The 24,469-nt window shown below is 37.2% G+C and overlaps 1 protein-coding gene across 1 annotated transcript; it reads left to right on the top strand.

The window, feature by feature from the left end:
- The first annotated feature begins 2,552 nt into the window (after nt 1-2,552).
- LOC131077681 (L-type lectin-domain containing receptor kinase IX.1-like) lies at nt 2,553-3,780 on the top strand. Its single transcript, XM_059214376.1, has 5 exons — nt 2,553-2,639; nt 2,827-2,923; nt 3,035-3,214; nt 3,332-3,576; nt 3,682-3,780. Exons 1-5 carry the CDS (start codon nt 2,553-2,555, stop codon nt 3,778-3,780), a joined length of 708 nt encoding a protein of 235 aa, XP_059070359.1.
- The last annotated feature ends 20,689 nt before the right edge of the window (nt 3,781-24,469 follow it).

The following is a 24,469-nucleotide window of genomic DNA, read 5'->3' as shown; positions in this document are numbered from 1 at the left end:
ACTTGCCCCATGCTCACCTGCCTTCGCGGGCTCCCTGCCACCACCATGCGCTCAACCTACCAATGGTGATGTGGCAGCCCTCTCCTGCAAACTGAGCTCCCTACACAAACAGTCAATGCAGGCAAAGCATGATGTCTCTGCAGGCCCTCTCTCCCGCGAATTGCTTGCACACAATGTGGATAAAAATCCACAAGTTTCCGCATACCCTATAGATAGGAAAACCAACATGGACATTAGAAGACAAATTAACAGAGGGAGTGATCTTAATGTGCTTAAACAGGGATCACAAAAATTGAATGACTCTACTATTGAAACAAAGAGTCAATTGAGGAAATCAACCAGACAGAGGCGACCTCCTGTAAAATTTTCTGATTATGACTTACTATTTTGTGAAGAGGTTGAACCTTCTTTGCTCATCTCTGATCAAATAGAGCCTGCAACATATAAAGAGGCTTGTAAAAATGTAGACCGTGATAACTGGCATGCTGCAATGTGCGAAGAAATGGACGCACTAGTGAGAAATCAGACATGGGATTTGGTGCCACTTCCGCTTGATAGAAAGGCATTAAGAAATAAATGGGTATACAAACTAAAAGATGAAGTCGATGGTCACAAAAGATTTTGAGCAAGACTGGTTGTAAACGGATATGCTCAGCAACAAGACCTCGACTTGAAAGAAATTTTCTCGCCAGTAGTTAAAATGACTACCATCCAGGCAGTATTGGGCTTAGTTGTAGCCTGGGATCTTAAACTTGAACAGCTAGATGTGAAGACGACTTTTTTCCATGGCGACCTTGATGAGGAACTATTTATGCATCAACCGTAAGGGTTCATTAAAAAGGGGCAGGAACACCTTTATTATAGATTGAAACGCAGTTTGTATGGGCTTAACCAAGCCCCCCAACAGTGGTATCTTAAATTTGACAAATTCATGATTGATCACAAGTTTATTCATAGCCAGTATGATCCTTATATCTATTACAAGAAGCTTCCTAATGGTGAATTTATCATTCTTCTCCTTTATGTGGATGATATGCTAGTGGTCAGCACAAGCATGAGGATTGTGAGTGAACTTAAAACTCATTTAGCAAAGGAATTTGCCATGAAAGATTTAGGGGCAGCAAAGAAGATCCTAGGAATGACTATTTTTCGGGATAGAAAAAAGAGAGAACTCAAACTATCTCAGCAAGACTACATTAAAAAAGTCTTGGACAGATTTGGTATGGCATATGCTAAGTCTGTTTGTGTACCCTTAGCCTCCCATTTTCAGTTGTCTTCTCAATTGTGTCCTAAAACACAAGAAGATAAGGAGTTTATAGATAAAATTCCATACAAATCTGTAGTTGGAAGCCTCATGTATGCTATGGTGTCTAATCGACCAGACATTGCTCATGTCGTGGGATTGGTGAGCAGATTTATGGCTAATCCAGGAAAATCACATTGGGAGGTGGTTAAGTATATCTTGAGGTATCTCAAAGGTACTTCTGATTTTTGTTTATGGTTTGGAAAGGACAAGGCAGTTTTGTAAGGGTTTACTGATTCTGATTTTGCTGGTGACTTAGACAAAAGAAAGTCTACTTTTGGTTATGCTTTCATATTTGCTGGGGCAGCAATTAGTTGGGCTTCAAAATTGCAACATACAGTTGCTCAATCGACTGCGGAGGCTAAATATACAGCTCTTTTTGAAGGAGCAAAAGAGATGGTATGGTTGCAACTCTTGTTCAGCGAGTTGGGTTTGAAGCAATCAGATTTTTCTTTGTTTTGTGATAACAGTAGTGCCATTTTTAAGACTAAACATCAGACATCTCAACCGTGGTCAAAACACGTTGATGTTCGTAGTCATTATGTTCGCCATATGGTCGAAGAAGGCAAGTTTCATGTAGATAAAATTCATACTGAAATGAATCCAACTGATGTGCTCACTAAAGCAGTTAAGTGGAAGAAGTTCGATTTCTGTCGAGCTTCTCTCAGCCTTTCCAATAACTGATAGCAGGACTGAGTGGGAGAATCGACTTGTTGCAGCAGTTCGTTGGCCTTCAGTGGGAGATTGTTGGAAATGAAGTCCAATGGACTCTTTCCTCTTGCCGCCAAAAATCTTGGCTATTCAACTTATCCTTGCAATTTCTTTAAGAGCTGATTGTATTTCATTTTTAGTGGTTAATTTCTAGAGCTACTTGCAGCTGTGTATGTGAAAAACCAGATTGGTTATTAATCGATTGATTCCCCTACTTCAAGTGTGGACGTAGGCATTTTCCAAACCACGATACATTTGTGTCTCATTTGTCTGTGTTGTATGTTTATAATTCTGTTTTAATTTGCTGTTTAAATTCGTTTCTTCATCCTAACACTTGGGATCATTGAGTTGGTGGCTTGGCCTTTTCAATGGCAGCACGGATAGAGCACCATCCAATCAGGCAATTTTCGTAGTTTGACACGTTCAAGGATCATTTCGATCAGGAGGACTACCATATTAGAATTGATATCAATAATATTGTTTTCGTCACCAAAATTCCATTGAGTGAAAATTCTGTAAATCAGAGACTCAAGGAACGATGCATATTGGGACGCGTGGGTGGAATTCAATGGCTATGCGTGGGTGGAATTCAATGGCGGAACGAATCGACATGAATTGGCTTGAGGTATTTCTCTTATCTAACCCCTCTGGTAATACCAATAATATCTCCAAACCAGAAACCCCAATTGTGGGTTACAGAATAAATCTGCGCGACTATCTTACGGAGAAAGTCAAAGTGGGGTTTTCCTCTTCCACCCGATCGTCGTCCACAAAGTCTATGTTTGGAATTTTCCTTCTTCGAGAATTCCCAGCCCAAGCCCAGAGCAAGGCGTTCTCTGCCTGCTTACTTGTCGTCTACGGATTTATATTCGTTTTGTGGTACTATTATTTCAACACCAGGAAAAACAGGCACACTTGAGGAAGATATGTTGAATTGGAGGAACAGTTTGCCCCCGCAGCTTCTCCTACGCTGAATCGAGCACTGCACCTCATAGTTTTAGTAAAAACCATTATCCGCAGAAGGCGGCTTCGGAGGTGTCTACACAGGCATTTTGTCCGGCACAAATGAGGTTGTGGCAGTGAAAAGAGTATCCCAAGGATTTAAACAGGGCAAAAGGGAATATGTTTCAGAGTTCACCATTACCAGCCAACTGAGACACCATAACCTGGTGCAGCTTTTGGGATGGTGCCATGAAAGCAGTGAGTTGCTCCTGGTTTATGAATTCCTGCCAAATAGAAGCTTGGACAAGCACTTATTTGATGAGGAGAAGGAGCCTTTGCATTGGGACCAATGGTAGAGAATTTCTTGTGACATAGCCTCTGCTCCTGTTTACCTTCATGACGAGTTGGACAATTGTATTGTGCACAGAAATGTGTGGACCAGCAACGTGATATTGTATTCTAATCTCAATGCCAAACTGGGAGATTTTGGTCTGCCCAAAATAGTGAAACACTATGGCCCTTCTTCTCACACAACATTACCTGCAGGAAATTTGGGGTATTTAGCACCACAATGTGTAGTGGTAGGAAAGACAAGTCCAGAATCGGATTTTTTAGCTTTGGTATCGTGGCTCTGGAAATTGCCTACAGAAGGCAGCCTGTTGACTTGAGCTTATCTGAACACAATTGCAGAGTGGTAGAATAAGTTTTGGGATTTGTATAAACAGGGAGAGCTTCTGGATTCAGCTATTAGAAGGCTTGGTGGAAACTTAAATGAAGAAGAAATGCAGAGGCTCATGGTGGTTGGATTGTTGTGCTGTGAGTAGGAACCGAAAGCAAGACCCGAAATGAGATATGTGATGAAAATTATAAGATTCGATGTCGAACTGCCCTTTGTCCCTTTGAGTTTGTATGACACACCCTGTGAGGATTGGTGTCGTGTCAGTATCAACGAGCTCCAATCGAAATACGTCCAGGTCCTTATGATTCATGCATTGAATTTTTTGCGTAGTCGATGCTAGTCTTTATTTTGTTTTCTTAGTTTTTTCAGTAGTTAGCAACTTTTATTTTATGCATGCTAATAATGTTTCTCCAATTTGGTAAGCACTCGAGAGTCAGGGGGGAGCTCTTAGGCTGTGACTTGTAAAAGTAATACTCTATTGCTCACTCTTGTATAATTCCAACAGTCTTTGAACCTCTTCCATAACCTGCTCAGATGCGCTGCTGGATATTTTACTTGTATTTGTATTTATCATTATCATCATCATTAGAAGAGTTGGTATAGAGGCTTAGAAATTATTTTCAACCTTTGGATGAAGGTCTCCATAATTTAAACCAAAAGAACTATGTAGATCAGCTTGCCATGGCATGACATTTAACGGTTTTTCTTGAAGTGATGCATGATCCTCACCGCCACGCACCGTTTTGTTTCACTGCCATGCACAGTTTACATTTTTAAATGGTAAGTGTTGTTTATAGTTTGACAAACTAAATTTAGAGGTTTTGTTCATGGAATGGGACAGTTATGTCATTGCAACTAAATAAAGATTCATCGCTAAGTCTAGGTGACAGGGTTTGTTTTGTAGTTGATCTCCCAGTTCGAAATAGCTATGCAATGCATTATTCTTGCTATGATTTGAGGTTGCAACTTCTATAAAATACTTCTTAATAATGATGTTTGATATATGATTTGCAAAATGTAATCTAACAGAGATTTTTATTGAATAGTGGTAGAGAGTCATTTTTATTGAATAGTGGTAGAGAGTCATTGACGATGAGTGGGAGAAGGTGCAGGTGTGGCTCTAGGGTTCTTTGGAGGCCACTGCATTGCAGGGATGATGTAGAGGATGATGGCAAAGGTGAATATGATGATGATGGGAGGCGAATTGTAGCTTGTTGTGGATGGGGATTACTAAGGTTTGTTATGTTCTGTCTTGTGTGGCCCCTTGTCTCCCTCCCTTCCTTGCTCACGGCTGCCTACATTACTCGGTTCTTGTTTGCTTGGGGTGCTCGGTTTTGCCTTAGGGTTTCTGCTGCTAGAGAGGAAGGTGTGTGTGATGGGGTTGCGGACGGGGATGGTGGTGGAGCTTCTTCTACTTCGGGTGAGTTGTTATCCCTCTTTGGCTCTGGGAGGGGTGTTTTGAGCCTCATGGCTCTGCTATGCCCTTTTTCTCTGTGACTTTCTACTCAGTTTGCGGTTTGGGAGGCAGGAGATGTGACAGGGTTAGCATGTGGGGTCGTATGGTGAGTGATGTGGATGCTCTTGGTGTTTGGCCCAGGGTTTTTGTGTTTGGCGTTGCTATAGTTGGTGTCAGTGCTGCGACAGATCTGACCATATTTGGCACGGTGTCTTTGGGGTTTTGGCTCATGAATCTGTTGGTGGGTGTGGACTGGGTGCTTGTTGTTCCCTTCATCCCCATCGTTTTGCTAGTTCTGAAGGTCTCTATTTCGAAAGAGGCAAAGGGTTTTGTTTTTCTCCCCCTTGGTTTGTACTTTATGGCTTATTTCTTGAGGTGTTGTGAAGAGGTTTTTGCTTGTCATGGAGGCTCTATTGGTGGTATGGTCAGGTTTATTTCTTCGAAGGCCTTTTGTGGTGTTAGACAGAGCTTTCTGTGTCATTTGGTCTTTGCTGAAGATTCGTTGAAGGGTTACCATCTCTTTCACAGCTGTGGTTTTGCAAGTTTTATTTTTTGGATGCCCTTCTCTTTGCAGCTTTGGTTTTTTCTGGCTTGCCTTATAGAGGTGGATTTGTCTTCTTTTGAGGTGAAGATAGATATTGTTGGAGGTAACCTTTCTCTTCTTGAAGTCGATTTTGGCTCGACAATGGAGGTTGGGATATGTTGTTGGATGACTGTTGGTACCATGTTTTTGGACTATGTGGGATCAGAGGACGGCCTTTTATTTGGCTTCTCTCCTTTATCACCTATTGAGGTGGTGATCTTGGAAGGAATAATATATTTTGCTTTATTTTCTTTCAAGGTCAAGGTTATGGGAGCCTTTCAAAAACCCATCGTAGCGGGTTGTCAAATCCTTGTTAAACCCACCCATAATGTTGAGGGGGCCTGGAAAAGCTCTATTTCATTTGGTTTTCTTAGGGACATTCTAGATTATAGCAGTTTTCCTGATACTAAATATGCTTGCAACTATGGTTGGGGAACTATTGAAGCCCTGTTGTTTAGTTGTGAGGGAGCCGGTGAAACAATTTTATTACAATCAGGGATCACTAAGAGGGGGGGTGAATCAGTGATCAGCCAGAAATCAAATTCACAAACTTATTCTTTATCCACTAGTTAGCAATGTATAATAGTAAAGAACATAAACAAGCAATAAATAAACCATAGATCCACAACACCAAAATTTTTATGTAAAAACTCAGAAAGGGAAAAACCACGGTGGGGCTGGAACCCACGATATTCATATACTATGGCCAAGAGTACATAAATATTACATAGATGGGGAATGCACTTGCATTCAGGCTCATTCCCTAGAGCTGAGTGCTCAATTACAATGACCCGAAATGCTACGACCTTCAAGGAAGTCTCATTGAATTACAATTTGATTACAATGAGGAAATACAATTAAAGAACTCTGAAATATCATCTGATAGTGAAAGAATGAGTTTCAGTTAAGTACAATATCTCGAACTATACTCGCTCTGCAATATGCTATGTTTATGTCTCAGTCAGCTACCGGATCACACATGAAACTGCGTTCAATTGCACCAAAACGGATCACCACAATACTAATACACCAAAAACCAATCTCCAATTCAATCTTATATATCCAGTCATAACAAAAATAATCTCCTCCACGTCAGCTATAAAAAATGTAATGTGTAGCTTCAAGACGGCTTCAATCTCTGACAAGACATAGCACCGGATCAAAATAATTTTCCAAAATGTTTCACCAATGTCGGGCTCATCATTTACACCTCGAATTTAGTCACCAAAATCACTGCAATCAACAAAAATCTTTCTGAACCAAAAATGCACTAGAATAACCTTTATTTATAGGTTAACTGGCGACCAATTAACTCCTGCTTCCAGAGAAGAGGAATCACGACCACCAGATCGAATCTGCAAGGAGATTTTCCATCAATGATGATCCTAAAACATAACTCACGCATTGGAAATCATCGAATGTGTGTCAATTGCCAACAAGTTTTTGATATATGAATATTGCCTTCTGCAGGGATCAATCTAAAGGATATGGTTGTGGGAGTCTGGATAAAACCCATGTTTTTGGCTGAGGGAGCCTTGACCCCTATGTTCATGTTTATTTAAATTCTTTTAGGGTTGGCTTTGGCCTTTTTCTATGCCACCAGTTTTGTAATGTTTGATCCGACTTGTTAGGTTGTGGATGGGCTGCTATTTGTCTTTGTTGTTTCTTTTAGTAACGTTTCTTTCTTGGTTCTAGATCTGTGAAAAATATGAGGGTTTCAGATCCCTTCAAAACATGTCGTACAGGTTTTCTGGTCCCCTCAAAATTTGTTTTCCCCTTTAATCAAAATAGAGGTGTTTATTAAATAGAAATATTTAATTATGATATTTATATATGATCAGCAAAATGTAATCCATCAGAGAAGTTGATTGAATAGAAAGATTCTTGTCTGAAATCAAACTATATTTTCTGTGTATTGCCTTGTTTTCACAATTCATATTGAGTTTGTGTTTGCTATAGAAGCTTGTGATTATATTATTTGAGTTTTCAAATTTACAATTGGGGTCAGAGTAGAGTAGAAAGGATCCGTGGAATAGAAAAAATCAAATAGATCATGTGTGTGCAATTTAAAGATAAGCAAACTTCAAGAGTTGCCAAAGATTGCCATTGTTAAAAGAAAAGAAGATTACCAAGAACCATATATACCGAGTAAAGAAAAATCAAGGGTTTGTTACAAGATTGTTGCCACCAACGGTAAGAAATAAATATAGTCTGGTTGATTTGCATTAAAAAAAGGAGATTACTGGTATTGTTATACGGAACCCACATACACAGCAGGCTGCTGCATATTTTTTTAATCCCTACCACCAAAGGACATATGAGGAGTGATCAGTGTGAAGAAAGTAATTGCCAACCCTGAGAAAGACCTCTAACAAGGCATGATGTAATGGAGTTTCTCAGATTGAATGACTAAAGATTTTTATACGTTGAAAAGAATTCTTTGTTTCCTCTTTTTTCTATAGCTGCTTGTGTTTATTCTCTATGTTCCAAATTTTACAGTTTTAGGTATGTCTTAAGATTTTCAGCCCATTCAGAAGGAGTGATGGTGCCTCTCCATGCAATGACTATGTCTCTTCAGCCGAATCTTTTGACTTCTAGCATATCATAGCAAAAAATTCCATCCAGCTAGATGATCGCCTTGTGGGTTTCAATGGTTGGGGTACCATTCCTACAAGCGATTCTTGCATTTGGACAGTGGGGGTCGTATAAATATATTTAACGACCTTGTAGCCATTCTTTTTCCTCAGCACTGTATAAAAAAATGAATAGAGATATTTAGTATTACAGTTAGCATGTAGGAAGTAAAATTTGAGATAGAGGCAAAGGCATCAAAAGTAGCTTGAGCAAGTTCTCCATATTTTGGAAGAGGAAGGAGCAGGCCTCTCCAGTTGCTACGAGCATGTTTTTCACTCCTTTCTTACAACCAACCTGTGTTTGAATGTTCATATTGAGATCCTCATTATGATCCCAGTTCATAATTCAGATAAAAATGTCTACCTCCAAACCTTTTTTATACAAAGGTTTGCTAGATTAATTGGGGATGAGATTTTGCCTTTTATATTTTGAATTTTGTTTTTAAGTCTTTCTAAGATATTGTATGTGACAAATTCATTAATTAATCCATTTCATTTTATCTAGAAACAAATCTTTGAACCTAAGACTCAGCCATGGAAACCCTATTAGTATGCAAAGAAAAAAAAGATTAGGAGTACAGCTTGCATACCTCGTGTAAAGCGGAAAATCGCAATCGAACCCTAGTTGCACTCCCCTCTTCCAACTTCGAGGAGAGAGAAGGGAGGTTCGCTAGGGTTGATGGTTTTCACTTAGGGGAAAGACTTTACATTCAAAAGAGGGGTTGAAACTCACAAGATCCAATCCCACACAATGCAAGATTGGATGCTAAATGAGTTTCAAGGGTTAAGACAGCAAGGCTACCCTCTTTTGTAAAGAATGTTGATAGGAAGATTAAGCTAGGAATGCATAGAAAGTGATAAAGATTTGCTTATAAACTGAGTTAGGGATATAGTATGAAGCTGCGGACCTGGAATTAGCAGTGAAATGTCGATACGGCGCTGTCCTGCAAATTTGAGCAAAAGTTGTCGGGACGATGGTGCCCGACGCCACGGTCCTCCAAAAAATCCGCGAAACGAAGGGGGATATGTTCGTCTCTGCACAAAGATTCTAGATCTTCAATTTCAGTCGCGTACTTGCAACCTACACACAGAAAAGCGAAGACGATTGGGGGGTTAGGGATTAGGGGTTTGCCTTTAGGTCAAACCCCGGTTTTGGAATTAACCAAGAAATGAGAAATGCTGTAAATGTAAATGACTGTAATGTAAAACAAGTACTAATACCTTGTTCTAAGGATGTTTGTATCCTTATGTGCGAAGGTTTAGATGTTGTTGTTGGTTGTATGTTGTATGTTGTATGTAGCATGTAGTAAGTGATCTCCTCTTCAATGGTTGAATCCCTGTCTTGAATGCAACACTTTAGCCTTGAATGGAGACTTGAAATGATCAATTGCTTGAATGCTTGAATGCTTGAATGCTTGAGTATAGTTTCCACGCTTTTTCCATCATGTCATCTTATATCCAAATGAGAGAGGAAAATGTAGTTTATATACTTGCCAATTAGGGTTAAAAGACTAATTTTCCCGACCTTAGGCCGACTAGGAAACAATAATTTCCAATTTGCAAACAAAAAGACCCGAAGTCCCCTTAGGAGACCGGGCCCAAAATAGGCCCAGGGACCAGGGCGTTGGCCGCCATGGTCTTGGGGGACCAGGGCGCTGAGCGCCCTCGTCCTGAAGGACCAGGGCGTTGGGCGCTCTGGTCCCACCTCCCGGGACAGCGGGGTGCAAGGAGGTTCAGGCCAGGGTGCTTGAAAAATGCAGTTTTTGGTGTCGTAAACAAGTTTTGGGGTCTCCATTCAGGTTGCATGTTGCATCGCCATCGTGAAGACCGAAATGTAGTCGAAATTGCAAGTGTCACAATTTTAGGATGCTACATTTAGCCCCCACTTTAGCGGGAGTATGTATGCTCATACTTCCGGTAAAGTACAAGGAAACAACATTGAAAAACTTTCACCACGTCAAGGAGGCAAGACACACCAAGCCCCCAGTGGACTAGGGATCTTACGACTTCGATTGACAAAGTAAAAGGGAAGATCACGAGGGAGAACCATGACTGTCAGTAGTAAGGTTCCCTCACTATGAGTCATGCAAGAGAAATACCAAAAATTTTCAAGGCAAAGCTAGGTTCACCAAGAAATTTTCAAGTATCTTGAAAGGATAGACGGGGTGTATGCCCCCCTACGTTAAAGCGATCGCACACGCCTCAACGGGGGTGATTGTTTTAACGTAGTGATACACATAAGAAATGAGAAGGAAAGGAGCACGTTATCGCAAAGATTTAGCCCCCAAGTGTGAGATAAACCCAAGGATAATAGATACAAAACACAAAGCACGAGGTGACTTCGCTTTCCTCGGGGTCAGTATGCTGTATGATAAGTCATGTATATATATCATATGTATGTATGCATAATTGTTCTTCATTCCCCAATCAAGGAAGGTCACCTAGAAGAAGGGAACACATGTGTCTTTTGAGTCAACATGAGAGAGACCAAAAGAGATCTCAATGCTTTGCATCGTCCTCAAGTAGACAACACTAAGGACAACAAAGAGAAGAATGAGAATAACATATAGAAGAAGTAACAAAAGAGAGGGGGAGAGAATCTACTATGCTAATGTAACTAGTCTAGCACGTCATCTACCCCCCGATCTTGCTGATCAATGTTTCGGGAAGGCAGGGAACACGCTAGAGGAGGAACATCCAACACAGCAGATGGAGCTATCACAAGATCCAAACAAGGGCTATGTTCATGTTCCAAGCCACATTGTTCTTGTCTAGGAGCTAGGATAAGTGCTTTAGAAAATTCATTAGATAAATGGTTATCAACATCAACAAGTTCGTATTCACTATCAAAAGCAAGAGGAGTAACATGTTCATCATGAATAACATTTTCATCTATATCATCATCAAGATTTATAAAAATAGGATCTTTAACTCGCACAGGATCAAGACCATCCTGCATCTTATGTTTAGGAGATTTAGGCTCAATTTCTGGCTGAGGAGAAAATGGAATAATGCTTGTTGAAGGTGTTGTTGGAGATTGCAAAGTTTGAGAAGCGGCTGCCTGAGCCCTAAGACGACGCTTTCGTCGACGTTCGCGTGCAGAATGATTTCGTCTAGTCTTAGTAGGAAGTGGAGAAGATAGAGGAGGAGGAATGTTCTCATCCTTATCACTTGGGTGTTTAGGTTGTGGTCTCTTAGGCTGGATAATAGGAGAAGAAGAAGGTCTCTTTTCTCTATAAAAGGCAGGAGGAGGAACTGCTCCATATAAAGGAGGAATTTTTGGTTTAGGAAGAAGACCAAGTCCATCATGACGAGGAGGTATAGGTCTACTTTTAGAAGGTTTATTAGGCATAGACATAGTCACATCCATAGGGATGGGTTGGGAATCTTCTTGAGGAAAGACATTAGTTTTATCTTTCAAAGGAAGAACTTCCTTCTCAAGAACGATAGGAATATCAAGTTTAGGTGTTCTAGGTTCACTTAGAGATAGGATCATATCCGTTTTCCACTTTTGATAAGATTTGAAAAGATGATCACTTCGCGGAGGAAGAGATTGGAATTGTTTAGGCCAAAAGTAATCAATAGGAACACTAGAAGTTCTTTCAGCTGGTTTAAAGAGACTATGATTGATAGTAACAACTTCACCATTATGGGGAAATTTCAAGCATTTATGAATAGGAGAAGCAATAGCTTTCATGGAAGATAGCCAAGGATAGCCAAGCTTCACATGAAATTGTTTGGACGAAGGAATAATAGCAAAGTTCACATCAAGGGATTTGTTATGGACCTCAATAGGTAATGTAATAGAACCAATTGCAGGAGAAGAAAATGCATCAAATAATTTCACAACCACATCTGTTTTGTCGTAGATCACTTGATTCAATTGCAAAGTAAAAAGAAATTCTTTAGTAATAACATTAACCATGCACGAAGGATCAATAAGCACTCCACGGCAAGGTGTATTCTTGACTTTTGCAACTATGTTTAAAGGACCATCAGGTGCTCTAATGGTTTCTCTAGAATCAAATGTGATGGAAGGTTCTTTAGGGTTTTCTTGCTGCTCTACAAAGTTAATCACATTCGGAGTCATAGACACAAGACCATCAGATGATAAAGAAGAATCAATAGCCTCAATCGCATTAGAGGTATGAGAAGTATGAGAAGGTAATGGATCAGTAAAAATCTGAAGATTTTGGTTAGGAGGAGCTACAGATGTGTTGCCTTTATCATTCACTCCAGAAACAGAGATAGTATTATTATCAATCAAATCTTGAATTTTACCCTTTAAAGAAAAACATTTTTCAGTATCATGCCCAGGCTGACGATGAAAGTGACAAAAAGCTTTGTTGTCAAAATAAGGTGAAGTAATCTTTGCAGGATCAATTTGTCGTACAGGAGGAAGAGTAAGCACATTTTGTTCCAATAACTTATTCATAATACTATGCAATGATTCATTCAAAGGAGTATACTTTCTTTCTTTCTTGAAAAATTTAGAAATAGGAGGCACACCTGATGCTGCATTCACATTGTTGTTGATGATGTTTTCATTGAATTTGATAGAATCTCTGTTCGGTTTAAACTTCCCAAATGGTTGTTGACTGCTATCACCCTTATCACTCGGAGCCATAGGATGTGATTGTTCCATTTGACTCACAGTCAGTTGATAATTGTGAAGAGTGGCACACAACTGTTGGAAAGAAGTAAACTCAGAAAACAGAAGTTTGTCTCGAATATCTTTTTGTAAATTAGAAATAAAGATTCTTTGAATATCATTGTCAGGCATTGGAAAAGAAATTTGAGCATACAAATGCTTATATCTACCAATGAAATCAGTCACTTTTTCTTTAACACCTTGTTTACAATGCATTAAATCAATCAAAGTAACTTTAGGACTTATATTGTTTTGAAATTGTTGAATGAAAGCATTTGCAAGTTGTTCGAAAGAAGTAATAGAATAAGAAGGCAACGAGCAATACCATTGTAGGGCTTTGTCTCTTAATGTTCTAGTAAACAGTTTTGCAAGCAACCTTGGGTCATAAGCAAAATTAGTACAAATTGTTTGAAAAGTCTTAACATGTGTTAGAGGATCTCCTTTACCATTATAAAGTTCCAAATGCGGGATTTCAACATGTTTAGGAGGGATAGCTCGAACAATGTCAAGAGAAAGTGGGCTCGCAACATCAAATGTGGGCACACTAAACTTAGATTGATTCATAGAGGCAATTTGTTGCTGTAAAGAAGAGACAGTTTGTGCAAGATTGTTAATAGTCGCTTCAGTCGAAGAATTCATATTAAGTGTGTTAGATTGAGATGGAGGTGTTATGTTATTGAAAGAAGGTAGAGAGTAAGGTGGTGGGACTCTATGATAGTCAATCATAGGGGATGATTGGACAAGAGGAACACTACAAGGAGGAATGGAATGGTTAAATGGATTGCCCCCTTGCGTGATGTTCATTTGTGAAGATGTAATAGGGACACTCATTGAAGGAATGAATGAAGAAGTTGGATTAAATACAGGAATAGTGTTAATTGAAGAAGAGGGATTGCTCCCATGACTGGTAATCACAGGAGGAATGTCTTGTATAGAAGTAGCCATTATGTTTGATGTAAAGGTAGGTATGCTAGCAATGGAAGTTGTCAAAGGAATAGAATGATTGACTTGTGTAGGAGGTTGTGTATAACCTAAAGATTCAGCACAACTCTTTATAGGCATCACATTCGAATCCACAATGTGTGAAATACCACGCAAAATATCAATTCCATTCTTATCACTCTGAAGCATGCGTTTTAGACCCTCAATTAAAGGAAGAGCTTGACTATCGAGATACTCATGAGACATCCATTGGTGAAAATCATCAAATTGGTTATCCAATTTCGAAAGTTGTTCAACAGAAACCTCATGGAGAGCTTCTTCATCATTAGGAGGATTAGAGGAATTACCCATGTCCTCGTTAAAAAGACTATTCAAATTAGGTTCCATCTCCTCGGTAGTTAAACCTCAGAGAGACTTAATTCTACAGCTTCGTCTAACGGGAATAGTGTAAGTAGGGCTTATTGTTGTAAAACTCATGCACTAGAAAGGAAGAGAAGATTTTGAATTTAGAGGTAGCAATTTTCAGTAAAATCAGCCAATCTTCTGGATTTAAGCTGTTAAATGCAATCACGACAGTCTCCCGAAATTTCGGAAAAAATGTCTGGGACCGTGGCGCTCTGAGTGCAACACGGTCCTTGCAACTTTTTTCGAAATTTGTAGGGATGAAAGTTATGATGATTTTAGAGCTAATCTGAAAAAATTGAGTGGTTTTACGATCTGCAGATAGGCCAAATTAAAGTTGCAATTTCAAAATTAAACCCTATCAAGATTGTCGAAAAATGCAAAATTTGAATTTTGAAAAAGAGAGGGAAATTGAAATTTTGAATTTTATGATTTTAGAGGGAATGCCAAAAGCAATGCAAGTTTTGAAATTCAACAGGTGACTCAATTTCACGCAAAATACAATTTTGAAAGCGGAAATTAAAGTTGTTGTAATTAAGCACTTAATTTCAAAAGTCACAAATTGCAAGAATTTGAATAAAGCACTGAAATTTTGAATGAATGCAAATACACTTTTCAGATTTAGGACAGTAAGAACACAATTTTGACACAAAATTTCAATTTCGATGATTTTTGAATGATTAGAAGCCTTAAACCAAGCAATCACAAGACCAACTTTGACTGTAATTTTGAAAGTGTTATAATTGATAAAATCAGCCAAAATTCTGGATTTTAGTAGGAAAATACAGTAAAATCTTGCTCCCGAAATTTTGGAAAAAATGTCGGGGACGATGGCGCTAGGAGTGCACACGGTCCTCGCAACTTTTTTCCAAATTTTCAGGGATGAAAGATGTTGTGATTTTATTGCGGAGTCCAAAGTTACAGTTGATTTGGAGATGTTTTGATCAGTGAAATTGTCGGACAAAGGTTGAATCAAGAGGGTTTCAAAAATTAGGGTTTTGACACTTAACCACTTAATTTTCAAAATTAAAGCACAGACATGAATTGATAATTTGTAATAGAAGGGCAGATCTGAAACAAACATTAACAATTAAGCATTTCACAAGTTCAATTACTAAAAAGAAATTTTAGGGTCTTTATACAATCACCTCTAAAATTTTGCAAAAGATCAAACATGGAAATGTAATCAAGGAATCAATTTTCAGATCTAAGCATGAATAATCAGAAAGGATGTTCACGTCGGGTTCACCAAAATGTAAAGCGGAAAATCACAATCGAACCCTAGTTGCACTCCCCTCTTCCAACTCCGAGGAGAGAGAAGGGAGGTTCGCTAGGGTTGATGGTTTTCACTTAGGGGAAAGAATTTACATTCAAAAGAGGGGTTGAAACTCACAAGATCCAATCCCACACAATGCAAGATTGGATGCTAAATGAGTTTCAAGGGTTAAGACAGCAAGGCTACCCTCTTTTGTAAAGAATGTTGATAGGAAGATTAAGCTACGAATGCATAGAAAGTGATAAAGATTCGCTTATAAACTGAGTTAGGGATATAGTATGAAGCTGCGGACCTGGAATTAGTAGTGAAATGTCGATACGGCGCTGTCCTGCAAATTTGAGCAAAAGTTGTCGGGACGATGGTGCCCGGCGCCACGGTCCTCCAAAAAATCTGCGAAACGAAGGGGGATCTGTTCGTCTCTGCACAAGGATTCCAGATCTTCAATTTCAGTCACGTACCTGCAACCTACACACAGAAAAGCGAAGACGATTGGGGGGTTAGGGATTAGGGGTTTGCCTTTAGGTCAAACCCCGATTTTGGAATTAACCAAGAAATGAGAAATGCTGTAAATGTAAATGACTGTAATGTAAAACAAGTACTAATACCTTGTTCTAAGGATGTTTGTATCCTTATGTGCGAAGGTTTAGATGTTGTTGTTGGTTGTATGTTGTATGTTGTATGTAGCATGTAGTAAGTGATCTCCTCTTCAATGGTTGAATCCTTGTCTTGAATGCAACACTTTAGCCTTGAATGGAGACTTGAAATGATCAATTGCTTGAATGCTTGAATTCTTGAATGCTTGAATGCTTGAGTATAGTTTCCACGCTTTTTTCGTCATGTCATCTTATATCCAAATGAGAGAGGAAAATGTAGTTTATATACTTGCCAATTAGGGTTAAAAGACTGATTTTCCCGACCTTAGGCCGACCAGGAAACAATAATTTCCAATTTGCAAACAAAAAGACCCGAAGTCCCCTTAGGAGACCGGGCCCAAAATAGGCCCAGGGACCAGGGCGCTGGGCGCCATGGTCCTGGGGGACTAGGGCACTGGGCGCTCTGGTCCCACCTCCCGGGACAGCGGGGTGCAAGGAGGTTTAGGCCAGGGTGCTTGAAAAATGCAGTTTTTGGTGTCGTAAACAGGTTTCGGGGTCTCCATTCAGGTTGCATGATGTGTCGCCATCGTGAAGACCGAAATGCAGTCAAAATTGCAAGTGTCGCAATTTTAGGACGCTACACCTCGCGAATTGATTTTTTTCCAATCTCTGTTAGTTTTAGGTATGCTTTTTTATCTGTATTGCAAGAATTTTTCTGCCTATGAACCTTTGTATTACAAGTTTAAGTTGACTGGCATTTTTGTTAATAACTGTTGGTGTGTGGGATATCTGCCTAGAAGGCAATCGTTAATCACCCGTGCTCCTTGAAATGCAGACATGTTGGGGTCAAGGGTTTACTATTTGGATGCAAAGAGGTTTTCTTGATGCTTTTTATTTTATCAGTCCTATAATTTAGGACTCCAACATGAATTAATTTTGGTATCCTTAATGATACTGATGAATACAGTGTTATGTGCTGCTACAAAAAACAAATAGAAAGAGAAACCTGCTTTTCCATGGATAATTATTTGGTGAAACACATACATTTTTTTTGTTGTGTTAATTTTATTATGTTTTATATTGTCAATTTTTTTCTGCTTTTATTCATATTTTAACAAACGATATTAGAGTCTAATCAACTTTGGTTCTTGAAGAGTTTAAGACTGTTGCACTATAATGAAAACATGGTATTTTCTTTTTTAGATCTGAATGCAAAAGTTATAGTTCTCTTATCAAGGATAGATATTATCAATGGAATGCGATCTGTGGAAGCCCATGGGTGAGAATCTTGTTTATAATGTATTTGATTCTTGCATGGTGGTGACCTAAAGTTCAAGTTTTGCATTATGGCACTATCATCTTATACATTGGTTATGTTTATTTTCTTTGTGGTCATGTCCGTGAGAGGGTGTTCATTTTTGGTGGGTGTTGTTGACCCCTTTGTCCCATGGAAAAATGATATGAAGTGCTTAGATTGGGTTCATGGATTTAGTCCTTGGTTATATGAAAGCATTAGATGATTGGCTATTAGTTTCTTATGGGTTGTGAAGTTAGTATGTTTTATATTTTATAATATCTTGGACAATTTATTTCATCCATTTCATTGTGACCTATGGAGTTGATCTTTTTATTACTTGAATGCTTTTCGACAATCTGGTTCTTTTGTAATTTTTATAATTTTCATGATTCTAAAAAATATTGGTTTGTAGATCTAGGGTATTCTATATTTTTAGATTAAATATTTGATGTTGTGAATTTCTATATGCTTAAGTGCATTTATATTTAAAGAGAGATGATTTGCAAGTCTTACATGTTCACCAAAATTAGTGGTTTTATATACGTGGAAATATTGTGTTCAAACACTTAGAGGTTTCTAGATGGAAACAATTACAAATTTGCAAGGCTGCTTGTTAAGTTCGAATTGATCTATTAGTACTCTTATGTAGATTTATTTTGTGAATCGCATATGATATTGATCATAGTGTTTAAGTCTTGAAAGTATACATGTTATATATAGTTACCTCTATTTTGCACGATACTGATGTGCTTTTGAATCTATTTGTTCTATTATTAGATCATTGACTGTGGATTTCTCCTATGAGATATTGCATATGCCTAGGTCTTGTAAAATTGTCTAATGCACTAATTCTATTTGGTAAGGATTATTCTTGGTCACCTTGGTTATATGGTTATGTGTATTGCAATGAGAAAAAGGTTTTTGAGTACTAGATATAGGTGTTCAATAGAATCTATAGTAATAGTCTATGACCCTTGATAAACTCTATTCACATTGAATAATTTTTTTGAAAATTATGTTGGTCATGATGCTATAGATAGTTTGGTATTACTTATAGTTAGTGTTTCGTGGTTACATAGTATAATGTATCTTTTCTATTGATAAAATATGGTTTATCTTCATTTAGGAGACGATTAACATGATTCTTGGAGAGTTTAGTATCATGGTTAGTGAAAACTTTGGTAATGATATGGATTCATCACTTGGTGATGGATGATCTTTTGTAGTGGTTTTTTAGTATAATGGAGGAGCTCCAAGATCTTGTTTCTTTAGTGATATTTCTATGACATTTTAAGATTTATTGGAAAAACATTGTTATCTTTATGTGATTGGACATGTTGACATCTTATTTAGCCATAGAGAAATCTTGAGTCTTTGGTGTAAGTGTTAGAATTATAAATTTTTAATCTTTTCAAGTGATCATTGGTTGAGAAGATGGTTTGTAATTTGTGTCTTGGTGTACTCTATCTTCTAGCTATAGTTTTGACATGATAGAGGGGGTCCTCGGAGAATCATATGTTCATTGGACCATATGATATTCTTTTTCAGAAGATGTTAAAATGTGATGTCATGATATGTGTTACTTGATCTTTTATAATGGACTAGTTATCTATCATGGTATTGAGTATATTAGTCATTTACTTGAGAGATTTATGAGAGTGTAATATTAAATTTGGATCTTAGAATGGATTGATTAGTTTGAGGTTCTTTTGGATACTTGGAGTCTTCAGTGAGGAATTTACTATCAAGATGGTTATACTTTTGAGTTTCTAGAAAAAATTATAATAAGCCTTCACTTGAATATGGACATGATTTTAGGAAGGACCTATAGAGGATATTGTTCCTTGAAGAGAGTCATTATGACTTGGTGTATCCTAGAGGAAAAATCTCGTTCCCCAATCTTTTCCTAATCAGTCGACAATCATCTAAGAGATACTACGCATTTTATTTTAAAATATGTTTTATTTTCTCATGGATGTAGGTCCTGATATAATACATCATCCAAAGGACCAAGACAAATAAAGGGCTAACATTTTCTTTTTGAAATGCTAGCATTAACGTACCACATTATGGAAGATAATAGAGATTAATTTTATCTGCAAAAGAATTATACAGAACAATTTTACACAGAGATATAGTACCAACATGGTTGAGTTAAGAGAGTAGTCCTCACCATTGCATAAGAAAGGTGATATCAATAGAAGACTAATTTTCTCTAGAGTAAACTCATCCATGAGGGAGAATTAAGAGAGTGCATAAGGACACCCCTAACTCTTGTGGTCACCCCAAGAAGATTCTTTATCAAAGATATATGGATAAATAGAGTTTAATTTCTTAGGTATTATCTATGTCCTTGAAAATTATAGTTTTAGAGGTTTCCAAAGTAGATATTTGGCTCTACAAGTTTTGTTCCATGACTTTGTGTAGTCCTTTCTATGACCCTAATTTCACTAGTATGAAGAGTTCTACATGTGCAACATCCTTGTTAATTACTATTTCCTAATTTATCTAACTCTCTTATGACTACCCAAATATGTAATATGCTAGTAAAGATACTAAGATAAATTTATTTAATTATGATATAATGCAAGTTATACCATAATCCTCTTAAGGTGGAATTTAACCCTTAAAATTATAACTTCATAAAATTTATTACTCAACAATAATCATGGGCTTTATCCAAATATATCCTACTACTATATATATGAATTATATTTAAACAAAATTTAAATAAAGAATATTATTATTCTATATGTAGCGTTGTAAATTGTAACCAATCTAACTTACACCTCATATTTGTGCTCCCACTTTAGTTTGTCCCATCCTCATATTCTCTCTAGGTTTATTCAGGCTCGATTATCTAGCTCTGATGTCATATACATTGATTGGTGGGTCCTACTATGGAATACCCTCCCCTTGGGTTGCTTGTTCTAGTTTTTTTTGTTGAAGGACCAGGGTGCCCCAAAATGCTTTAGTCCCTATCAAAGGGGCCCCATTTGAAATGGGGTAGGTGTTATATCTTGTTGATAGCATTTGATTCTTGGGAGTACACATCACCACTAGAGGTCAGCCTAATCAGTAATTTACCTAGAGAACCCTATATAAAGACATACTATCATTTTAGTTAGATCTAGAACATCAATTAGATCATTTGTGCATTCGTGAAGAATACATTATCAAGAATCTTAAAAGATTCAAGGCTAGATATTCATCATTCAAGCATTTTTCAGAAAATTTATAACAATCTTCGTGCAATCATTTGTGTGTGCTTAGGGTTTTTTGTTTTCATGTATTTTTCATGCCATTACATTCAACTTTTATGATTACATTCAAAGAAAATCCTTCATTAATCTTTGAAGAGTTGGGGGATTTGTTGCTAGAAAAGAAATTTTAGATGCGGTGGTGATTGCTAGTAAGGCTATTCACTCTATGGTAGACTCTTAGGTAAATGCTATGTTAATTAAACATGACATATCTAAAGCTTATGACAAAGTAAAATGTAAACCCTTTCAAAAACTTGTAATATCTCGTCTTTAGTAATGAATGGGTTAGTTGGATTATGGATTGTGTTACTTATACCTCTTTCCTAGTTATTATGAATAATGAGTCTTTTGAGCTATTTGGGGCTTCTCAAGGTCATCATCAAGGAGACACTATATCTCCTTGATTTTTTTTATTATCACAGTTGAGGGCTTAGAAATATTCATTAAGTCTCAAGTTTCATAATTTTTGATTCAGGAATAGAATTGGGGTAATGGGCTGCCAACTCATTCCCACTTGTAGTTTGTGGATGATACTACTTTAATGGGTATTTCCCAACTTTATGAAGTAGAGAATTTTAGACAAACTTTGGAAATTTATTTAGCTATGTTAGCAATAAATCTAAAGGAGATAGACCAAATTTTTGTTCCCAAAGGATTTCTATTATTATAATCTAATTATCCTAGACTTTGTCCGATTAAGGTGATAGAGTTATTTTGAATCTATTATAAGTCTCAACTAGAAAGGAAATATCATACATAGTATTAGACTTAAGAACTAGATCTCTTTATATTCACGTATAAAAATATTAAGTACATTCCCTTATATCTCCTTAAGTCTTTTATCTTTTCTATATATTCTAACTCTTCCCTATTACTCCTCTATTATGGTAGATATTTTATCTATACTTATAGCTCCTATTAGGGATGTGTCCCTTAGATAGTATCCCTAAATACTACTCACATTCTATCTTTCAAACTACATTTTCTGAAACTTCATTTCTGCTTTACACCCTTATATCTCTGGACTAGTGTCTATATCCATTTTTTGGTCAAGAAGATGCATTAGGATAGAAATTCAACAACCACAAATCTTTTATCTATTTTTTTAATGTTGTTGAGCTTATTTAGATAAGGATTGCCAATATTTTGAGATTTCAAATTTGTTCCCTTCCTTTAATTTATCTTGGTGTTACTCTCATTGTGAGTAGACAACTTATAGGATATTAGAAAGAACTGTTGGATAAGTTAAGTAGGAGAATTAACTAATACAGTCATCTATGTCTCTCCACTGCTAGAATGATGACTCTTTTGTTGTTAGTTATCCAGGAACTCCTTATCTACGTGTGTTGTGTTTAGGTGTTTCCTTTGTATTTTATGAGGGAATTTGATTCTCTTTCTCACCAATTCCTTTGGAGTGGCATTTTTCTTGCTTCTAATTGAAGCTTAGTTAAGTGGGATGCTATTTGTAGGCTAAATATTGATGGGGACTTTGTATTCATTAAATAGATCTCAATGGGCAATTTCTAACTACTAAATTATATTAGTGATGGTGTAACAGTCAAGATTATGTTTGGGATAAAATTACTACTCATAAATATCTCATAGGCGTTGATAGTTTAGATGTTCTCAATGCAACCTTGAAAATAAGGGATATATGGTTTGACATTTTTTTAGAACTAGAACAAATGTAATTAAACAAGGGTATTTTTAGCTTTGTAATAAGGGTTTAGAAGATTTATTTTGGCTTGAATTTTTTAGATTTTGAGGCATAATTCTTGGAGGTGTTTCATATTCGAGGTGGTTGTTTAGGTCCACACTATGTCTTAGCCAACATTGTTTTGGACCACATACAATATTGTAGCATGTAGGGTTATATCTTTGTAATTTTTTATTTGTGTTGAGATGACCTTCAAAGATAGGTTTATGTCATATATAAATATATGTTAGAATCTTGTGAGAGGAATGAATCAAGTGGGAAAATAATGTAAATTGATCATTCGGTAGTAGTGTGAATAAATGTGAAGAAGTGTGAAAGAGCAAAATATGTGTTATGTGCTTAACCAAAATTGTAATAAAGCATGAGGAGATGCTATTCTATTAGTTCATCATCTTCTGGATGTAATCCGAATATGTTTGTAAGATAATGAGTCTTCCCAAGGGTTGAATCCCTTCTTGTTTTGTTATTTGAGTAGTGAGCTCTAGGCAGTGTGCCTGAATGCATTTGCATTCCCCATTGTAATATTTCATATACTTCTAACAGGGTATCATCATGAATGCATTTGCATTCCCCATTGTAATATTTCATATACTTCTAACAGGGTATCATCATATTGTGAGTAGGTTCCCACCATGGTTTTTCCCTTAATCAATTTTTCCACATCAAAAATTTTGGTGTTATGTGTATTATTGATGTGTTGTTTATTTATGCTTTCACTATTAATTATCAGATCTAAAATTGTGTTTGAGCTTACTTAAAATTTTGAGGAAATTGATTCACCCCCCGTCTCAGTGTTTTACATTTTTTTCGATGAGTGGTATCAGAGTTAGATCCCCCGAAATAAGCTTGAACACTTGAAGAGATCTAAGATGACAACATATGCTTACAAGAAGGATAGTTCGAGATTTGATCGAACAAACTACACTCTTTGGAAAACCCGGATGGAATGTCATCTGAGATGCATTGGTGAAGACTACTGGAAGATTACTAGAAAAAATTATATACTATTCCTCTGAATAGTCCTATAACTCCAGATGAGATAAAGGAAGTTGCATACAATATTAGAGCTAAGGAGGCATTGTTGAGTGTCATAATTGATTCTGAAATGACAAATGTGATGGATTTGCAGACTGCTCATGAGATCCGAAAGTTGGAAATCTTGTATGAAGGTGTCAGTCATATGAAGGTAGCCAAGTTTCAGAGCTTGAAGGGAAAGTATGAGTTGTTGAAGATGCGAAAAGATGAGAACATTACTTTTATATAGAAAGTGAATAAGCTTGTGTGCAATATCAAATGTGTCAATGGAGTATTGGAAGAATCAAATATTGTTGCTAAAGTGATGAGATTCTTGACTTCTTCTTACAAGTATAAGGCCGCTACTATTGTGGAGATCCAGACAGTGACAAATGTGGCTAGAGACATGTTGATTAGAAAACTTATTGCCTTTGAATTGAGTGAGTTTGGTGACTCTCTTCCTAAGAAAGAATCTGCATTCAAAGATACTATTTTTGAAAAGCATAGATATGATCTAGGAGAAAAGTTTGAGAAGAGTATCTAGATATGAAAAGCGGAGGAAGGAGATGGAAGAATAATAAAAAGAGCTTGAGGAGCTTGAAGTCCTTATTACCCAGAGATTGCCTAAAGGAGCTAGTAAGTATGAAGGAAAGTTCCCTCTTAAATTATTTTCATGTAATAAGATAGGACATTTTCCTTCAAGGTGTCTAGAAAGAGTTCCTAAGAAACCTTATAATGCTAAGTATAAGAAGAAATGTTATTATGTTGCTGAAGAAGGTGTGATAGATGATGAATCTGACAAAGGAAATTTAGGTGATGATGAATGGGTATTTATTGCTATCAAGGAAGATTAACTAGTGCGTGTTGACTCTTCTAGCTGTACTAATGACGAGATAGCTTTAGTTTGTAAAGTTGAAAAAAAAGATGAATGGGTTATTGACAGTGGTTGCTATCATAATATGATGGGTGATAAGAGTAAGTTTGTGAGCATGGAAACGTATGATGGT

This window comes from Cryptomeria japonica, chromosome 11 (genome assembly GCF_030272615.1).
Source record: "Cryptomeria japonica chromosome 11, Sugi_1.0, whole genome shotgun sequence".
NCBI lineage: Eukaryota > Viridiplantae > Streptophyta > Pinopsida > Cupressales > Cupressaceae > Cryptomeria > Cryptomeria japonica.
This window is presented reverse-complemented; position numbering and strand designations above follow the sequence as displayed.

Excerpts from the sequence above, each read along its gene's own strand:
- LOC131077681 (XM_059214376.1), top strand. The coding sequence starts at position 2,553 with ATGCATATTGGGACGCGTGGGTGGAATTCAATGGCTATGCGTGGGTGG. Across the intron at positions 2,640-2,826 it reads TCGACATGAATTGGCTTGAG|CCCAAGCCCAGAGCAAGGCG; the intron begins GTATTTCTCTTA and ends GAGAATTCCCAG. Across the intron at positions 3,577-3,681 it reads AATCGGATTTTTTAGCTTTG|GGAGAGCTTCTGGATTCAGC; the intron begins GTATCGTGGCTC and ends TTGTATAAACAG.